This window comes from Dipodomys merriami, unplaced genomic scaffold, assembly GCF_024711535.1.
Source record: "Dipodomys merriami isolate MVZ:Mamm:240054 unplaced genomic scaffold, mDipMer1.0.p SCAF_90, whole genome shotgun sequence".
NCBI classification, from domain to species: domain Eukaryota; kingdom Metazoa; phylum Chordata; class Mammalia; order Rodentia; family Heteromyidae; genus Dipodomys; species Dipodomys merriami.
This window is the reverse complement of record NW_027206513.1, coordinates 2,884,326-2,899,650: the sequence shown is the minus strand read 5'-3', so window position 1 is coordinate 2,899,650 and position 15,325 is coordinate 2,884,326. Positions and strand designations below refer to the sequence as shown.

Below are 15,325 nucleotides of genomic sequence, written 5' to 3'. Positions count from 1 at the left end.
AACAGCGCCACTTCAGGTTTTCTGAGTGGTTTCTTGTAGATAAGAGTCTCATGGCCTTTCCTGCCCAGGCTGGCTTTGAACTGCAACCCTCAACCTCAGCCTCCTGAGTAGTTAGGATTACAGGCATGAGCCACTGGCACCTGGCTTTTCCATGGATTTTTAACTATGTATCTTCTATCACTTACTAAACAGAAAAATTGCAAAGGATCTTTTGAGGGGGTCTTTAAGAAGGTTATTATTTACTCGCTTTTGCTTCCCACTTCAGCTTTTCTGGAAATAGGTGCATCATTAGCCCTTCTTGCTGACAAGACTGTAGGTCCCTGGGGGCATAAGATCATGTCTGTCTCTTTTATTCTTTTATCTCCCAGTATCCGTCCATTCTTTCACAGTGTCCATACACCAAGTCTCTGCTGGTTGCCAACTGCTATCCTGGCCTGGGAAGTAGTGCTAGGCACAGAGGTGACACGGCGTCACTGTGTTGGAACAGCATCTCTAAGTACCGAGTTGTATGTAACCTCTGGCAAATGGTCCAGAGCAGGAGATAGGAAGCAATACTGCAGGGGAGAAGAAGGTGGTCGCCGATCAGAGACAGAAGTGGTAAAGGTGGACAGTGGTGTGATAGTGAGTATAGTCTGAAGACTGAGCCAGCTATACTAAGCACATAGAAGGAATGAATAAACATTGTTTAACTAGAGAAAAAGTAGTTCATTGGTTTCATTTTGTAGTCCCCAAATATGTAAATATATATTATATACCACTTATTTCCTCAACTGTGTGTGTGTGGGGGGGGAGGATGTGTGTGTTGGGACTAGGGCTTGAACACAGGGCCTCATGCTCCCCCTTAGCTTTTTTTCCCCCTTTTTTTCGGTGCAGTCTGGGACCTGTCCCTGAGCTTTTGTGCTCAAAGCTAGAGCTCTACCACTTGAGCTACAGTTCTACTTATGGCTTTTTTGGTGATTAATCAGAGATAAGAATTTCAGGGCTTTGAACCACAATTCTTAGCTCTCAGTCTCCTGAGCAGCTAGGATTACAGACATGGGCAACCTATGGCTAGCTCCCTTAGCATTTTTGCTCAAAGCTGGTGATGTACCACTTGAGCCACATTTCCACTTCCTTTTCTCAACTCTTACAGCAAAAATTCAGTTCAACATTTTATTTTATTTATTTATGTATTTTTTTGGGTCCAGTCGTGGGGCCTGAACTCTGGGCCTGGGCACTGTCCCTCAGCTCTTCAGCTCAAGGCTAGCGCTCTACCACTTGAGCCACAGCGCCACTTCTGGCTTTTTTTTCTTTTTGCTTATGTGGTGCTGAGGAATCGAACCCAGGGCCTTAGGCATGCAAGGCAAGCGCTCTACCACTGAGCCAACTTCCCAGCCCCCAGTTCAACATTTTATTTTCTCTTTACTGAACCCTACCACTTAGTGTCCTCTGTCTTGCCTTGTGAGGGTCCAGAGACTGTGCGAGGGTCCTTAGAGAGTCCCATCTGGCTCCAAGTTTAAACCTACAGAAGGAACCTGGAATACTGTGGATGTCTATTTCCTCCTCCAATTCCTCCATGTATCATGAGAACCTGAGGCCTTAACTTGAGAAGAAATTGCAAGGGGGGAAGAAAAATGGGTGAAGTACCTGGCTTGTGGCAAGAGTCCCATTCTTCCACTTGTAGAAGATTCCTGGTAATGCCAAGATAGTTGGTAGAAAAAAAGTGTGTCTACTTGACCAAGGACAGAAATGAGAAATAATGGCCAGATAGTCTTCCAAGTAAATAAAAAGAGAAGCAAGTTCAAAGTGGAATGGTTGTAAAAGGAGACCATATGAGGGTAGGAGGAGAAACTGTTCATGTGCTTATTACACTGAGAGGTGCCTTTATTTAAGCCTGAGTTGTTCTTATAAACTTCATGTTATTCATGCATTCATTCACACACATTCATTGAGTGCCTGGGAGGAGCATACGGACACAAGATAGACAGTCTGTGTTTATATGGAATTTTGAGCACGATGAGGAGATGGACACATATGCAATATAGTCCTGGGAAGTAGTTAGTGCCAGAAGTAAAAAAGGAAGCAACAGCTGTACATGCGATTTTAGACTAGAAATGTCTTTCTGACACAGCAAGCTTCGAGTTGAAATAGAAACTATTCCATGTAAGCACATTCCAGACACACCGACAATTTTAGAGTATATGAGGGACCCAAGGCAGACTTTGTGTCTACAGAACAGTAAGCAAGGGCAAGAATAGAAAGAGATGAGATCAGAGATATGAGAAAATGTCCAGTAGTAGGCTACCATCAGGAAGCTAAAGTTATTCTAACTACATTAAGAGCCAGCTGGTAAGTCTTAAGCAGGAAGAAACATGATCAGAGTTATGTTTCTGAAACACCACTGTCTGGGTGGAGGAGAGCTGGCTGAGAATTGGCACTGCAGTCACAGAACAAAGAGAATGATGGTTTTGATTTTTGAGTGTGAGCAGTGGAAATATGAAGAAAAGTCTATTTCAGAGTATGTTTTAAAGGTAGCACCAGCAAGACAGTAGTGAATAAGGAAAAGAGCTGTCAAAGAGGAATTATTCAGAGACTGAAGGAATAGTAGAATCACAAGCTAAGTAGGAATAGTGAAAGTGGAAAGGTTGGGGCAAGCAAAATTGGAAAAGAAATGAAAAGCTCTGATCAGATACATTAATTTTGAAATATCTTTTAGATATAGCAAAGGTCCTCTTGGATCTAGAGCTTCAAGGGAAGGTCTAGGTTAAAAAGAAACCATCAGGGTGCTACAGATGTTATTCACAACTAGCTGTGATCTCTTTCTTTCTTTTTTTTTTCTGTGGGTCGTGGGGCTTGAACTCTGGGCCTGGGCGGTGTCCCTGTGCTCTTCAGCTCAAGACAAGCTCTCTACCACTTGAGCTACAGCGCCACTCCTCTAGCTGTGATCTCTACCTCCAGTGATTCAGTTAGAATCAGTCACCTAAATACAGGACTGAATTCTAATGTGCCAAAGAACAAAGCTTGACAAAACCCACAGGGACAAAGAGAAGAGGTTGGCAATGCTACTCACCTTTGGCTCCAGCTGATGACTTTGCAATCCAAACACTGCCTTCTCCATCTTCTTTCTTTCTGTTATAAGAAGCCAGGAAAAATTCTCTTTCATCTGTCCTTGAGTTATTGATGGGTGGCTGGATCCCATTCTGTGCTGAAGCAACTGGGGTCTTAACATTCGTTGGATAAATCACATAGGATTCAGGGAACCATGCGCATGACTCGGAGAGTTCTGGGCTTGTCTTGATTAGCCTGTAGATTAAAAAAAAAAAAAGTCAGTCTATTTCTTACTATGCTCTGAAACTCTATTCAGAAAGGCTACTGCTTTCCTCAAAAGCTTTTCAAAAAGGCCTATTCTCTTCCTTACTCTTCTACTTGCTCTTGGTCTCCCTTAGGTACAATGCTGAAGAAATACCTGCTACTTCAAAAGACTTAATGATGAAAACTTTGGCTCTTTTAAAATATAACTCTGTAGAAACTCAGTTTAATTTTGAGCCAATACCTTTTCAACAAATTAGATTGTTGAAAACAACAACATACATGAACCAGATTCATATTAAAAAATGAAGTGAGGCTTGGCAACAGTGGCTCATGCCTATAATCCTAACTATTTAGGAGGCTGAAGTCTGAGGGTTGTGGTTCAAAGCCAGCCCAGGCAGGAAAGTCTGGGAGACTCTTATCTCCAATTAGCCAGCTAAAAAACTGGAAGTGGAGCTGTGGCCAAAGTACTAGCCGTGAACAAAAAAGCTCAGGGACAGTGTTCCAGACCTGAGTTTAAGCCCCAGGACTGGCACAAAGAAGAGAGAGAGAAAGAAAGGAAGAAAGGAAGAAAGAAAGGAAGAAAGGAAGAAAGAAGGAAGGAAGGAAGAAGGAAGGAAGGAAGGAAGGAAGGAAGGAAAGAAAGAAAGAAAGAAAGGCAGACAAGAAAGACAGACAGATAAGAAAGACAGATTTAAAAAAGACAGATAAGACAGACAGATAAGAAAAGAAAAAGAAGTGGGGAATAGAGGAAAATGTTCAAATAACTAGAAAAGAAGTACTATCTTGGCCCATCTTTCCAGGGGAGAAAAAGCTGGTTAGGAATCTGAATTATCTAAAGACTATTTTTTTTCCTTTTTTCTTTTGTCAGTCATGGGGTTTGAACTCAGGGTTTGGGCACTGTCCCTGAACTCTTTTGCTCAAGCTTAGTACTCTAAACACTTTGAGCCACAGCTCCACTTCTAGTTTTTGAGTGGTTAATTGGAAATAAGAGTTCACAGGACTTTTCTCCCGGACTAGCTTCCAAAAAGGCAATCTTCAGATCTCAGCTTCCTAAATTGCTAGGATTACAGGCATGATCCACCAGTGCCTGACTAAAGACCATCATTTAAGTCCATCATTTCTTGCTTTTAGCTCAGACTGGCTTCAGTGACAGAATATTGAAGAAAATTTTCTTTTTTTTATTGTGAAAATACTGTACAGAGGGGTTATAATTACATGGGCAAGATAATGAGTACATTTCGTATCAAGCATTGTAGCCTCCTCGTTTGTTTCCCCTTCCCATCCCTTCCTATCCTCCCCCCCTCACCTCCCTGAAGAAAAATTTCTAATGAAACATGCAACACCAGTGGACATGGAGAATTAGAACTCCTACTTCCAAGAGAACATCAGGCCTTGGGCAAAGCTCTCAAACAAAAAGGCTTCCCATGGGGCTGGAAAGGTGCTCAGTGGTAGAGTGCTTTCCTTGCATGCATGAGACCTTGGGTTTGATTCCTCAGCACCACATAAACAAAAGTGGCACTGTGACTCAAGTGATAGAGTGCTAGCCTTGAGCTGAATAGTTGAGGGACAGCGCTCAGGCCCAGAGTTCAGGCCCCAGGTCCTCCCCCCACTAAAAAAAAAAAAAAAAAAAAAGGCTTCCCCCTATGACTACTCTCCAGTCAGACTCTGGAGTTGGAGGAGGTCTGAGAATTCCAGGAAACACATGAGGATCTGGTCCCCTGTAGGTGAATACCCAAAATCACAAGGGCAGTATCAACAAGGATGCAAGCCATGAACTTACAAGTCCAAACTCTAGCCTTGCCCTTTCCCCAAGGAAGCAGAAACAGGGAGGCCTATTAAACACTAAACCCTAATCTGTGCCCCTTCTTCTAGAACAGGTATCTAGAACTTAGACGTCAATAAAGCCATTTTAAAGTTCAAGCCAACAAAATCTGAAAGGTACTTAAACTCAAGGGAACAATAAATAAATAAATTTCTAACTCACCAAATGTTCCAACTCTGTACTGTGGAATATAGTGACCACAAGTCATTGACAGCCTCTGAGCACTTAAACTGTGGCTGATGTGAACTGACTTGTAAATTATATCTAATTTTAATTTGAATATCGATCACTATAAAAACACGTTTTTAATTAAGCACAACCTCATTAGCTCAGTAGAGTGCTGTTTTACTTTATAAATGTATTGCTGTGTACATGTCAGGCAATTTCTAACCTCACACACAAACACATCAGTGTTCTATTCAGGGACAATAGATTGATTCAACTTAAGGAATCCTGCTTTTCTGAAACATTATGATGTATTTGCTTGCAAAGCATGAGTTACAGTGCTAGCAAATCCTAAGTGATCCTTAAGGTGGAATATAATTATTTTCCTAGTTAAAAAATCAGTATAGCTGGGCACAGTATAGCTCCCGCCTACAGTCCTAACTACTCAGGATGCTGAGATCTAAGGATCATAGTTCAAAGCCAGCCTGGGCAGGCAAGTCCATGAGACTCTTATCTCCAATAAACCACCAGAAAACTGGAAATGGTGCTGTGGCTCAAGAGGTAGAGCACTAGCCTTGAGCTGGAAAGCTCAAGGACAACTCCCAGAATTGAAGCCCAGAGTTCAAGCCCCATGACTGGCCAAAAAAAATCAGTATGAACAAATTTTAAAAAAAATTTCTTTTTATTATCTTCAGAGAGTTGTACAGGTTCAACTTAACATGTCCGTTTATGTATATGGAACATTTTTATTAGTCATCCCTTCTATCATTCATCATTCTCCCCACCCACCACCTATACCATCCCATTATCTCCTCAAGATTCCTAGTTCCCTTTTCCTATCTGTGCTATATTATGACTGTACTTTCCCACCATTCCTCTCTCTGAGTATGGACAGATTTTGAAATGTAAAACAAAGGTACTACAGATAGAAAATTAGCAAATCCAAACTTGCAATTCCAACCAACTATAAAATGGCTCAGATCTTTCATACAAAAACATGAAAATATAGTGAAAGACTGCAAGAAAAGATTTTAAAAGGTATTTTATTAAAAGCAACCTTCAGCTAAGTGGCAACTTGCCATAGACTATAAAACACTTCCTAAGAATATCAAAGACTGACTGATTCAAATGAAGTATGGTGGTGCTTGCTGTAATCCCAACACTAAGGATGCTGAGAGATGAAGATGGTGAGTTTGAGGGTAGCTTGAGCAACATAGCAAGTTCCAGGTGAGCTTTGTCACAAAACATTCAAAATTAGAAAAATATTAGCTTTTTTTCTTTAGTTTTAGGTAAGCTAAATATAAGAGGTGTTAATTAATGCTGATTAATATTTGGGGCATGCTTACATGGAAAAATTGTCAAATTACAGCCTAAAAAAATCAAACTCTTGGTATGAGTATATTTTGATATTTTGTAACAGTCAAAGAATTTAAACTATATGTGAAAAACTGCTTGTTATCATGTTGGACAGGACTTCAAGTAGGTTGGATTGAGGTAGATTCACTGGGATTTGAACAGTGTTTCCTTTTTAAGCTACATCCTACTATGGGATACATATTGGAAACATTTGTTTCCTCTGTTTTTGAAGCTAAATACATAGTGTCCTGGGTAGAATTGTTGAAATGGTTCAGAGCATCCTTGAAGATGCTACAATTATTCACCAGTTCATGAAACTGTTGAAAGAAACAGAAGACAATAAATTTAATGGCACTTTATTCTTTGTCAATACGCACTGATGAGAGATGAAAGAGTTCACAAAGGTTTACTCTACTGTTGATTCCAGCTCATATTTTTTGGTAGAAGGAATACTAGCTATATTATTATTTCCTCCCAAAAATGCCATTATTTCATTCAATAATCAAAAAATAAAAAATGGCAGAGTAATCAGGAGCTCACACCTGTTATCCTAGCTACTCAGGAGGCTGATCTGAAGATCACAGTTCAAAGCCAGCCTGGGCAGGAAAATCTATTAGACTCTTATCTCCAATTAACCACCAAAAGGCCATAAGTAAAGCACTAGCCTTGAGCATAAAAGCTCAGGGACAGTGGCCAGGTCCTGAGGTCAAGCCTCAAGACCAGCAGGCAGGCACGCTTTTGTTTCAAAGTCAAATTAAGTTCTCTAAAAACAATGAATTTGTCAATGCACAAATACTGAAGAAAAATTATTTTGATACTTTTACATATATCAGAGCAGCCCAGGTATGGAAATATGCTCTTGAAACTGTAATTTTTTGTGAAATGTAAATTCAAACCAAGGGTTTCCAGAGAAGATTTAGGGTTCGAATTCAAGTATGCCACAAATGAAAAAAAAAAACAAAAACATTTTGAAGACCTGAAAAGAATATATAAAATATCAAAGTACTATTTTTAGTAACATGTCAAAAGGACATGTCAAAAGTATTTGGGGGTTTTGTTATTGCCTTTTTTATTTTTATAGTGCTGGAATGAAATCCAGGGCCTTACGCTCAGGAGACATGGTCTATACGCCTGAGCTGCACCCTTACTCCAATATATTGGACTTACTTACTGAAGCAAAATAGATTATGATTTTTTTTTATGCCAGTCCAAGGGCTTGAACTTAAGACACTGAGTGTTGTCCCTAAGGTTTTTGCCCAGTGCTAGCACTCTACCACTTAAGCCACAGCTTTTTGGTGTTAATTAGAGATCAGAATCTCAAGGACTTTCCTGCCTTGACTGGCTTTGAACCATGATCCTCAGATCTTAGCCTCTTGTGTAGCTAGGATTACAGGAATGAGCCATCAGTACCTGGCTTTTCTTGGCTTTTTTTTGCTTAGATTATACATTTAATTGCATCAATCTTGCTGCACTTACTTTTATGTGGCTACTAAGAAGTTAAAGTTACATTTGTGGCTAGCATTAAATTTCTGTTGGACAGCACTGTTCTGTCAGATGACCTTCACCTGGAAGCTTCATTTCCTGTATAGAACCAAGACCAGACTGCAAAAGGTCCTTTGCATTTGTTCCAATCCCTCAACCAGCCCATTTGGGAAGCAATCACAAATTACAAATGGAGCTTTATTCACATCTACAAGAGAGTAATGCTCACAAGAAAAGAAAGCACCCAATTCTGCCAAGAGAAGAAAAACCCTTGAGTACCGTGGGACCTTGATGAATTTCTGAACTCCTGATGTGATAGGAAGAAGGGCATAGAGGGTCCAATTTAAAACCCTAGTGAGGTGCTGAAAAGCCCTGGTAGGGCTGTCTAGTTACAATGCCTATGGGGTCCATTTGTAGAGCTGAGAAGCACTCTGGCTTACTATTATTGTAGCCTTGGACAACACAGCTGATCTATGATCTCTGTTTTGTCCTATAAATTAAGGGAGATTACATTTCTAATTCCCCAGAGTCCTTTTTGAGCCATACAAAACCATGAGAGGGTAACAAACTGATAAAGTTGATCATTTTCTCTTGGGATACAACAGCCTCTTGGAAGAATTAAGAGAAGAAAGGAAGCAGGGAGGAAGGAGACAACCTCCAGGTTCCATGAGTCACATCACCATTTTCACCATTTATCATCATAGACCATGTCACATCACAACCATCCAATGAAAGGGCACTATCACCATGTTTTTCCCCCAAGCTCATGGGGCTTGAACTCTGGGGCTTGGCTCCTGAGCTCTGCAGCTCAAGGCTACTGGTCTACCACTTGAGCCACAGCACCACTTCCGATTTTCTGGCAGTTTATTGGAGATAAGAACCTCATGGAGAGCCGGGCCTTGGTGGCTCATGCCTGTAATCCTAGCTACTCAGGAGGCTGAGATCTGAGGATTGCAGTTCAAAGCCAGCTCCGGCAGTTAAGTCCATGAGACTCTTATCTCCAATAAACCACAGAAAACCAGAAGTGACACTGTGGCTCAAGTGGTAGAACGCTAGCCTTGAGCTGAAGAGCTGAAGGACAGTGCCCAGGTCCAGAGTTTAAGCCCCACGACTAACCCCCCATTCTCACCCCCCCCCAAAAAAAAGAGTCTCATGGACTTTCCTTCCTGGGCTGGCTTTGAACTGCGATCCTCAGATCTCAGCCTCCTAAGTAGTGAGGAGCACAGGCGTGAGCCACTGATGCCTGGCTTGTTCAGCATTATTTTTAACAGCATCCTCTGCTTTTTATTTATAAAAGCAAAGTTCTACTTTTGTCTTTAAACAAAAAATCCAGAGAAGAAACAGAATTTTATATAAATATTTCAATGAGTAATCCTGTCCCACTTCCTACTCCTGATGTTACTCAAACGGTCTTTTAGATTCTAAATATAAAAGGAGGTAATTAGAAGACTTCAGAAAGCTTCACTCTCCTAAAGGAGAACTTCTGCTGAATCATGAATACCCATCATAGAAGTGGGAAAGTTACTAGGGCCAAAAAGGCAGAACAAAAAGAAATGATACTGGTGGCTCACACCTGTAATCCTAGCTACTCAGGAGGCTGAGATTTGGGGAGCATGCTTCAAAGCCAGCCCAGATAGGCTTTGGACCCTTATCTTTAACCTACCACAAAAAGGCTAGACAAGGAGATGTAGCAAGTGGTCGAGTGCCTGCTGTTAATGAAAAAACTAAGTGACAGCGCAAGGCCTTGAGCTTAAGCCCCACGACAAATACACATACACCAAAGCAAAAGTGGAAATGTTCCTGTGTGTACTGGGTTTTATAAATACCTTTAGTGCAGAATGGAGTGTTACCAGGGAAAGAACATCTCTCATTGTCTCCTTGCTAACCAATCTGCTTGGCTATAAATATTTATCAGTTATATGCAAAGAATACTACAGACCAAATGACAATCCTGGCCTCTGGGATCTCATACTCGGTGTTTCCCAGTAGAAATGATTAGCAGTAATAGCAGTGACATCCATAGTAGTGATAGGAAGAACTATTTTTACTGATACATTCCAAACTATGAGACAGGCATGCTTTAAAGGATTCTCAGCCAGGGGCTGGTGGCTCACACCTATAATCCTAGCTACGTGGGAAGCTGAGATCTGAGGATCACAGTTCAAAGCAAAAAGAAAAAAGGCAGGAAAGTTCATGAGACTCTGATCTCCAACTAACCACCAAAAAAACCCAAAAGTGGAGCTGTGGCTCAAAGTGGTAGAGTGCTAGCCTTGAGTAAAAGAGCTCAGGGACAGTGCCCAAGTCCTGAGTTCAAGTCCCATGACTACAAAAAAAAAAAAAAAAAAAGATTCTCTTAACTGAACAACCTGAAGTAGTTACTATCACTATATTCATTTCTACAAACTTGCATATGCATCAGGCATCTGTGCTATGTCTGCTTTGTGGCTCCTTGTTTAATATTCATAACTGTCTTATGAGGGAGGTCTGAGATTTAACCCACCCTAAGATGACAGCTGAGGTTAAACCTAAGCTGCTGATCTTAGCCTTTGTGTGATACTGTCTCCTTCACACCCTTGTATGCTGTTGTCATGGTATATGGCCATAGCCCAACTACTCAGAGATAAATGGTAGAATAGAGCTCTTATACCTTGCTCAAGTATCTTCTCTGATAGACCTCCAGCTGCAGTGAGAGTTGGCCATTGAGGTCTTACATGTGGCCTTCCCCAGGAACCAGAAACACTAAGAAAGCTAGATCCTCCACATTTCCCCATAGCCAATGACTGGCTGATTCTGGAGCACAGAAGTCCCATCACCTTACTTCTGGCTGTGACACCTTTGAAATGTCATTCACTCCGGAGCTCCAGAAGTGACACTTGAGCTGAAATCACCTCTTTGCTTGGCTCTTACTTGGCCTTGCCCTGCCCAGATGTACTGGTTTTGTGATGTGTTTGTGCAAGAACCCTTTTTTCCCTTATGCAAGAAGCTTTGAGTCAGGCCCTGCCTCTGCAGAGCTTCACCTAGGAGACGGATAGGCTTTATCAAGCACTGCACAGCAACATTTTCAACTGCCATCAAAGCAACCTGAAGAAAGCTTTCAGCATGAATGTCTGTTGGCTATTAAAATAGCAAACGTATTTTTTTCCCTTTAAATAATTACACATTTTGGAAGTGGCACTGTGGCTCAAGTGGTACAGCGCTTGCCTGTAGCTCAGGAGCTCAGGGATAGCACCCAGGCCCAGAGTTCAAGCCCCACAACAGACAAAAGAAAGAAAGAAAGAAAGAAAGAAAGAAAGAAAGAAAGAAAGAAAGAAAGGAAGGAAGGAAGGAAGGAAGGAAGGAAGGAAGGAAGGAAGGAAGGAAGGAAGGAAGGAAGGAAGAAAGAAAGAAAGAAAAAGAAAGAGAGAGAGAGAGAGAGAGAGAGAAAGAAAGAAAGAAAGAAAGAGAGAGAGAGAGAGAGAGAGAGAGAGAGAGAGAGAGAGGAGTCTTGTCAGGTGCCAGTGGCTCACGTCTGTAACCCTAGCTACTTAGGAGGCTGGGATCTGAGGACCACAGTTCAAAGACAACCCAGGCAGGAAAAGTCCATGATGAGACTCTTGTTTTTTGGGGGGGGTCTGGTCATGGGGCCTGAATTCTGGGCCTGGGCACTGTCCCTCAGCATTTCAACTCAAGGCTAAGCGCTCTACCACTTGAGCCACAGCGCCACTTCTGGCTTTTTTCCTTTTGCTTTATGTGGTGCTTAGGAATTGAACCCAGGGCCTCATGCATGCAAGGCAAGCACTCTACCACTGAGCCACCTTCTCAGCCCCCCCCATGAGACTCTTATCTCCAATTAACTGCCAGAAAACCTGAACGGGCTTTGTGGCTCAAGTGGTAGAGCACTAACCTTGAGCTAATGCCCAAGCCCAGAGTTCAAACCTCACAAACAAAAACAAAAAACCCAAAAAACAAAAAACCCAAAACAATAATCACACATTTCTTCATAAGTGCTTCAAGAAGAAAGTTCAAAGCATGTTTGAACATGGAAAATGAAAGCCTTAAGGAACACTTACTTACTTGACTAAAGAAGCTTTGCGGCACAGTTTGTCAGCCCCGCGGTAGTAGTTTACCAGCTGCACCAGCCCAGGCTCATGACCTACGAGAAAAGAGAAGGCTCAGAATGGACATGGGACAAGTGGGGAATGCCATGACATCCGCACCAGCCTGCCAAGAGGGAACAGCTATGTCACACCCAGCCTTTTCTTCCTCTCATTTCAGGATGAGTTGTTAGAAATGGAATAATTGTGTTTCCTTGTTCTTGAAGTCCCTCTTTGCCTCAGTATCCCGCTGGCAATTCTTATCCCTTCTTTCTCCATAGTGGCTACTATTATAATACCAACTTGGCCTTTTCTTGTTAAGATGTCATTGGTCATTTTCTAGTGTACTTATTCTTGATCTTTATCACATTCCTCTCTTTGCTTGGCTCACACAGGTTTATCATCTTTGCACAGCAAGGCACTTTCACAGCCAGACTTTCCCCACCTCCAAGCTTGCTTTTTATAGACATCAAAGAAATAAATACAGAAATCTATATTGTTGCTGGCCTCAACTATGCCTACCTCTGCCAGACGCTAGCAGGGTTACCCAAAAGTGAAAGAAGGTAGAGAAAATGTCATTATCTGTAATGTCAAAGGCCAATTTCAACAGTTCTTACTATACAACCTCTTTGCAAAATTAGAACAAGAGGCTGGGGCCAGAGCTCAGTAGCACACAGACATGCTTCCCATGATTGAAGCCCTGGCTGCAATTCCTATCATATACATAGCCAGAGCTGAAAGGACACAAATAAAAATCCATTTAAAAACTAAAAAATTATGATGGGCACTGGTGGCTCACACCTGTAGTCCTAGCTACTCAGGAGGCTGAGATCTGTGTATTTCAGTTTAAAGCCAGCCCAAGCAGGAAAGTCTCCGAGACTCTTATCACCAATAAACTACTTAGAAAAAGCCAGAAGCAGAGCTGTGGTTCAAAGCACTAGCCTTGAGCAAAAGAGCTCAAGGCAGAGTCCAAGTTCTGAGTTCAAGCCCCCATGACCAACCAGCCCCCCCCCCCAAAAAAAAAGGAAAGTAAAATCCTTGCCAACCATCTGCTGAATCTGTTTAGGACCCAGCTTCTGTGGGTTTCTTTTTCCTATTTCTGTGTGTGTGTGTGTGTGTGTGTGTGTGTTCAATGTTAGGATTTTGTGTGTGTGTGTGTGTGTTCAATGTTAGGATTCCCCCTAAGGTGTGTGTGTGTGTGTGTGTGTGTGTGTGTGTGTGTGTTCAATGTTAGGATTTTGTGTGTGTGTGTGTGTTCAATGTTAGGATTCCCCCTAAGGTGTGTGTGTGTGTGTGTGTGTGTGTGTGTTCAATGTTAGGATTCCCCCTAAGTTTTTAACAGCCAGAAACTGCCAAATCCTGAGAAAGTCAGTAAGTCAAGAAAGACAATGACAAAGCAAGAAGGACTTAACTTCTTAACTACAAGTAGTTCTTCTAATCCTTCAGGAAGGAAAATTTATTATTATTTTCCTGCTAGGGACTTCCTGAGGAAGTATTAAACAAAAGGGAGGATCTCCAGGCACATCCCTTGTCTTCTTAGATCTCTGGGAGTTCCAGTCAGCCTTTGCACAGTCACCATTCTACACCATCAACTTGAATAACAATGAAAATCTGTCTGCAGTACTATACCAGTTATGCCTCTGCATGCTTCCTCCCTCAAACATGACAGTTTGACATAGCTGCAAGGTGGCCCAGATCCTCTCTCAACAAATCCAGTCAAGTCCACACGGGCCTTTTCCAGTCTGCACCCCCTCGACCTTTGGCTACACCTGTTTCTGAAAACCCTATCCTCTCCCAGACATAGACCACCACTCTTTCTGGGCGGTCCTCCAAGGCAGACATGATTCTCCCCCCCCCCCCCCCCCCCGCATCAGGTCTCCCCAGCGGGTGAGTTTGGGCACGGAACACGGCTACCCCGGAGGAGGGCTGCCTGTCCGTGTGACTGCAGTCAGGTCACCAGGAGACCAGGCGCCACTCCCGGGGACACGAGTGGAAGAGATCTGGAAAACTTCAGGATGACGTCATGTAGAAGAAGCCGCGGGCCTCGGCTCGGCCCCGCCCCTCTCCGTGGGCAGGCGTGCGGATACCTGGGGCCAGGCCCAGCGCCCGCACGTGGACGCGGGACAGTCCCTCCAGCGGGTAGAGCAGGGACAAAGGTGAAAGCGCGCTCTCCGGCGACGCTGAGGTCAGCTCTCCAATCAGACGCCCGTCCCCTTGCCCGGCTTAGGGTCCCTCGGAAGTTCCCGCTCCCCGCACGCACACAAAACCCCGCCCGTACCTCTGAGCCTGCGGGTAGCAGAACCCTGGGGGCCCGGGCTCAACGCCTACGACCCCCTCCCGCGCCCACGGCTGACGGGGGCGCAAGCCTTAGTGGAGGAAAGCTGCACGGCGGCTCCAGCCACGCCAGCCCCCGGCTCGGCGGAGCCCGGCCGCGCCCGGCTCCACCACCTGCGCGACTGCGGGCTTCGCGTCCGGGAGGCCGAGGTCCGGCGGCCGGCGCGGCGGGGCACTGTCAGGAGCTGCCCGGACCCCGGCCCCGGCCCATTCAGGGGCCGCATGTGGATCGGCCCGAGCAAACCTCATGTGAGGAGGGGAAGATTTATGACCCGAAAAACAAAAGCGCCCGCCCTCCCGGGCCCGACCCCCTCGCCGGGACGGAGGCGCGGGAACGGGGAAGGGCTCACCGAGTCTCCCGAACGGTAGCCGGTTCCTCTCGCCCAGCATCAGGTTAAACCTGGGGTTGTCTCGCCTCAGCCGCTTCCAGTGGCCGGTGGCGAGGAGCAGCCTGGAGACCTCGGCGTAGACGCTGCTGTTCTCATCGCGCACCACGAAGGTGTACATGGCGAAGGGCCGCGCGCCCGGACCGCCCGGCGGCCGCTACACCACCCAGCTCGCCGCGGCGGCGGCGGCGGCGCAGCGAGGGCGCAGCGGATCCCCGCCCGGCCCGGCTCGGCCCGGCCCGGCTCGGCCCGGCCCCGCTCGGCCCGGCCCCGCTCGGCCCCGCCCCGCCGCGCGCTTCGGCCGCGCCTCCGCGATCCCGGCGGCGCCGCCCCCGGGCGCTCGCGTGTCCGCCCCAGTGGCTCCGCCTCCACCCCGTGATTCCTCGCGGCCCAGCGGGGCGCAGGCGGGAGCCCCC

The 15,325-nt window shown here is 44.6% G+C and overlaps 1 protein-coding gene across 3 annotated transcripts in view; it reads right to left on the bottom strand.

Annotated features, from left to right (window-relative positions):
* The window catches only part of Ttl (tubulin tyrosine ligase), a 43,764-nt gene extending 28,686 nt beyond the window's left edge, over positions 1-15,078 (bottom strand). For 2 of the 3 annotated variants that reach the window (XM_070013342.1, XM_070013341.1), the window contains exons 1-3: positions 14,874-15,078; positions 12,170-12,248; positions 3,050-3,282 (exon numbers count right to left, since the gene is read on the bottom strand). In XM_070013342.1, coding sequence (XP_069869443.1) covers positions 3,050-3,282; positions 12,170-12,248; positions 14,874-15,030 — 469 coding nt within the window. In that variant the 5' untranslated portion in view covers positions 15,031-15,078. The remainder of the gene's footprint in view (positions 1-3,049; positions 3,283-12,169; positions 12,249-14,873) is intronic. The other variant, XM_070013340.1, reaches the window with a different exon arrangement.
* Positions 15,079-15,325: the final 247 nt, after the last annotated feature.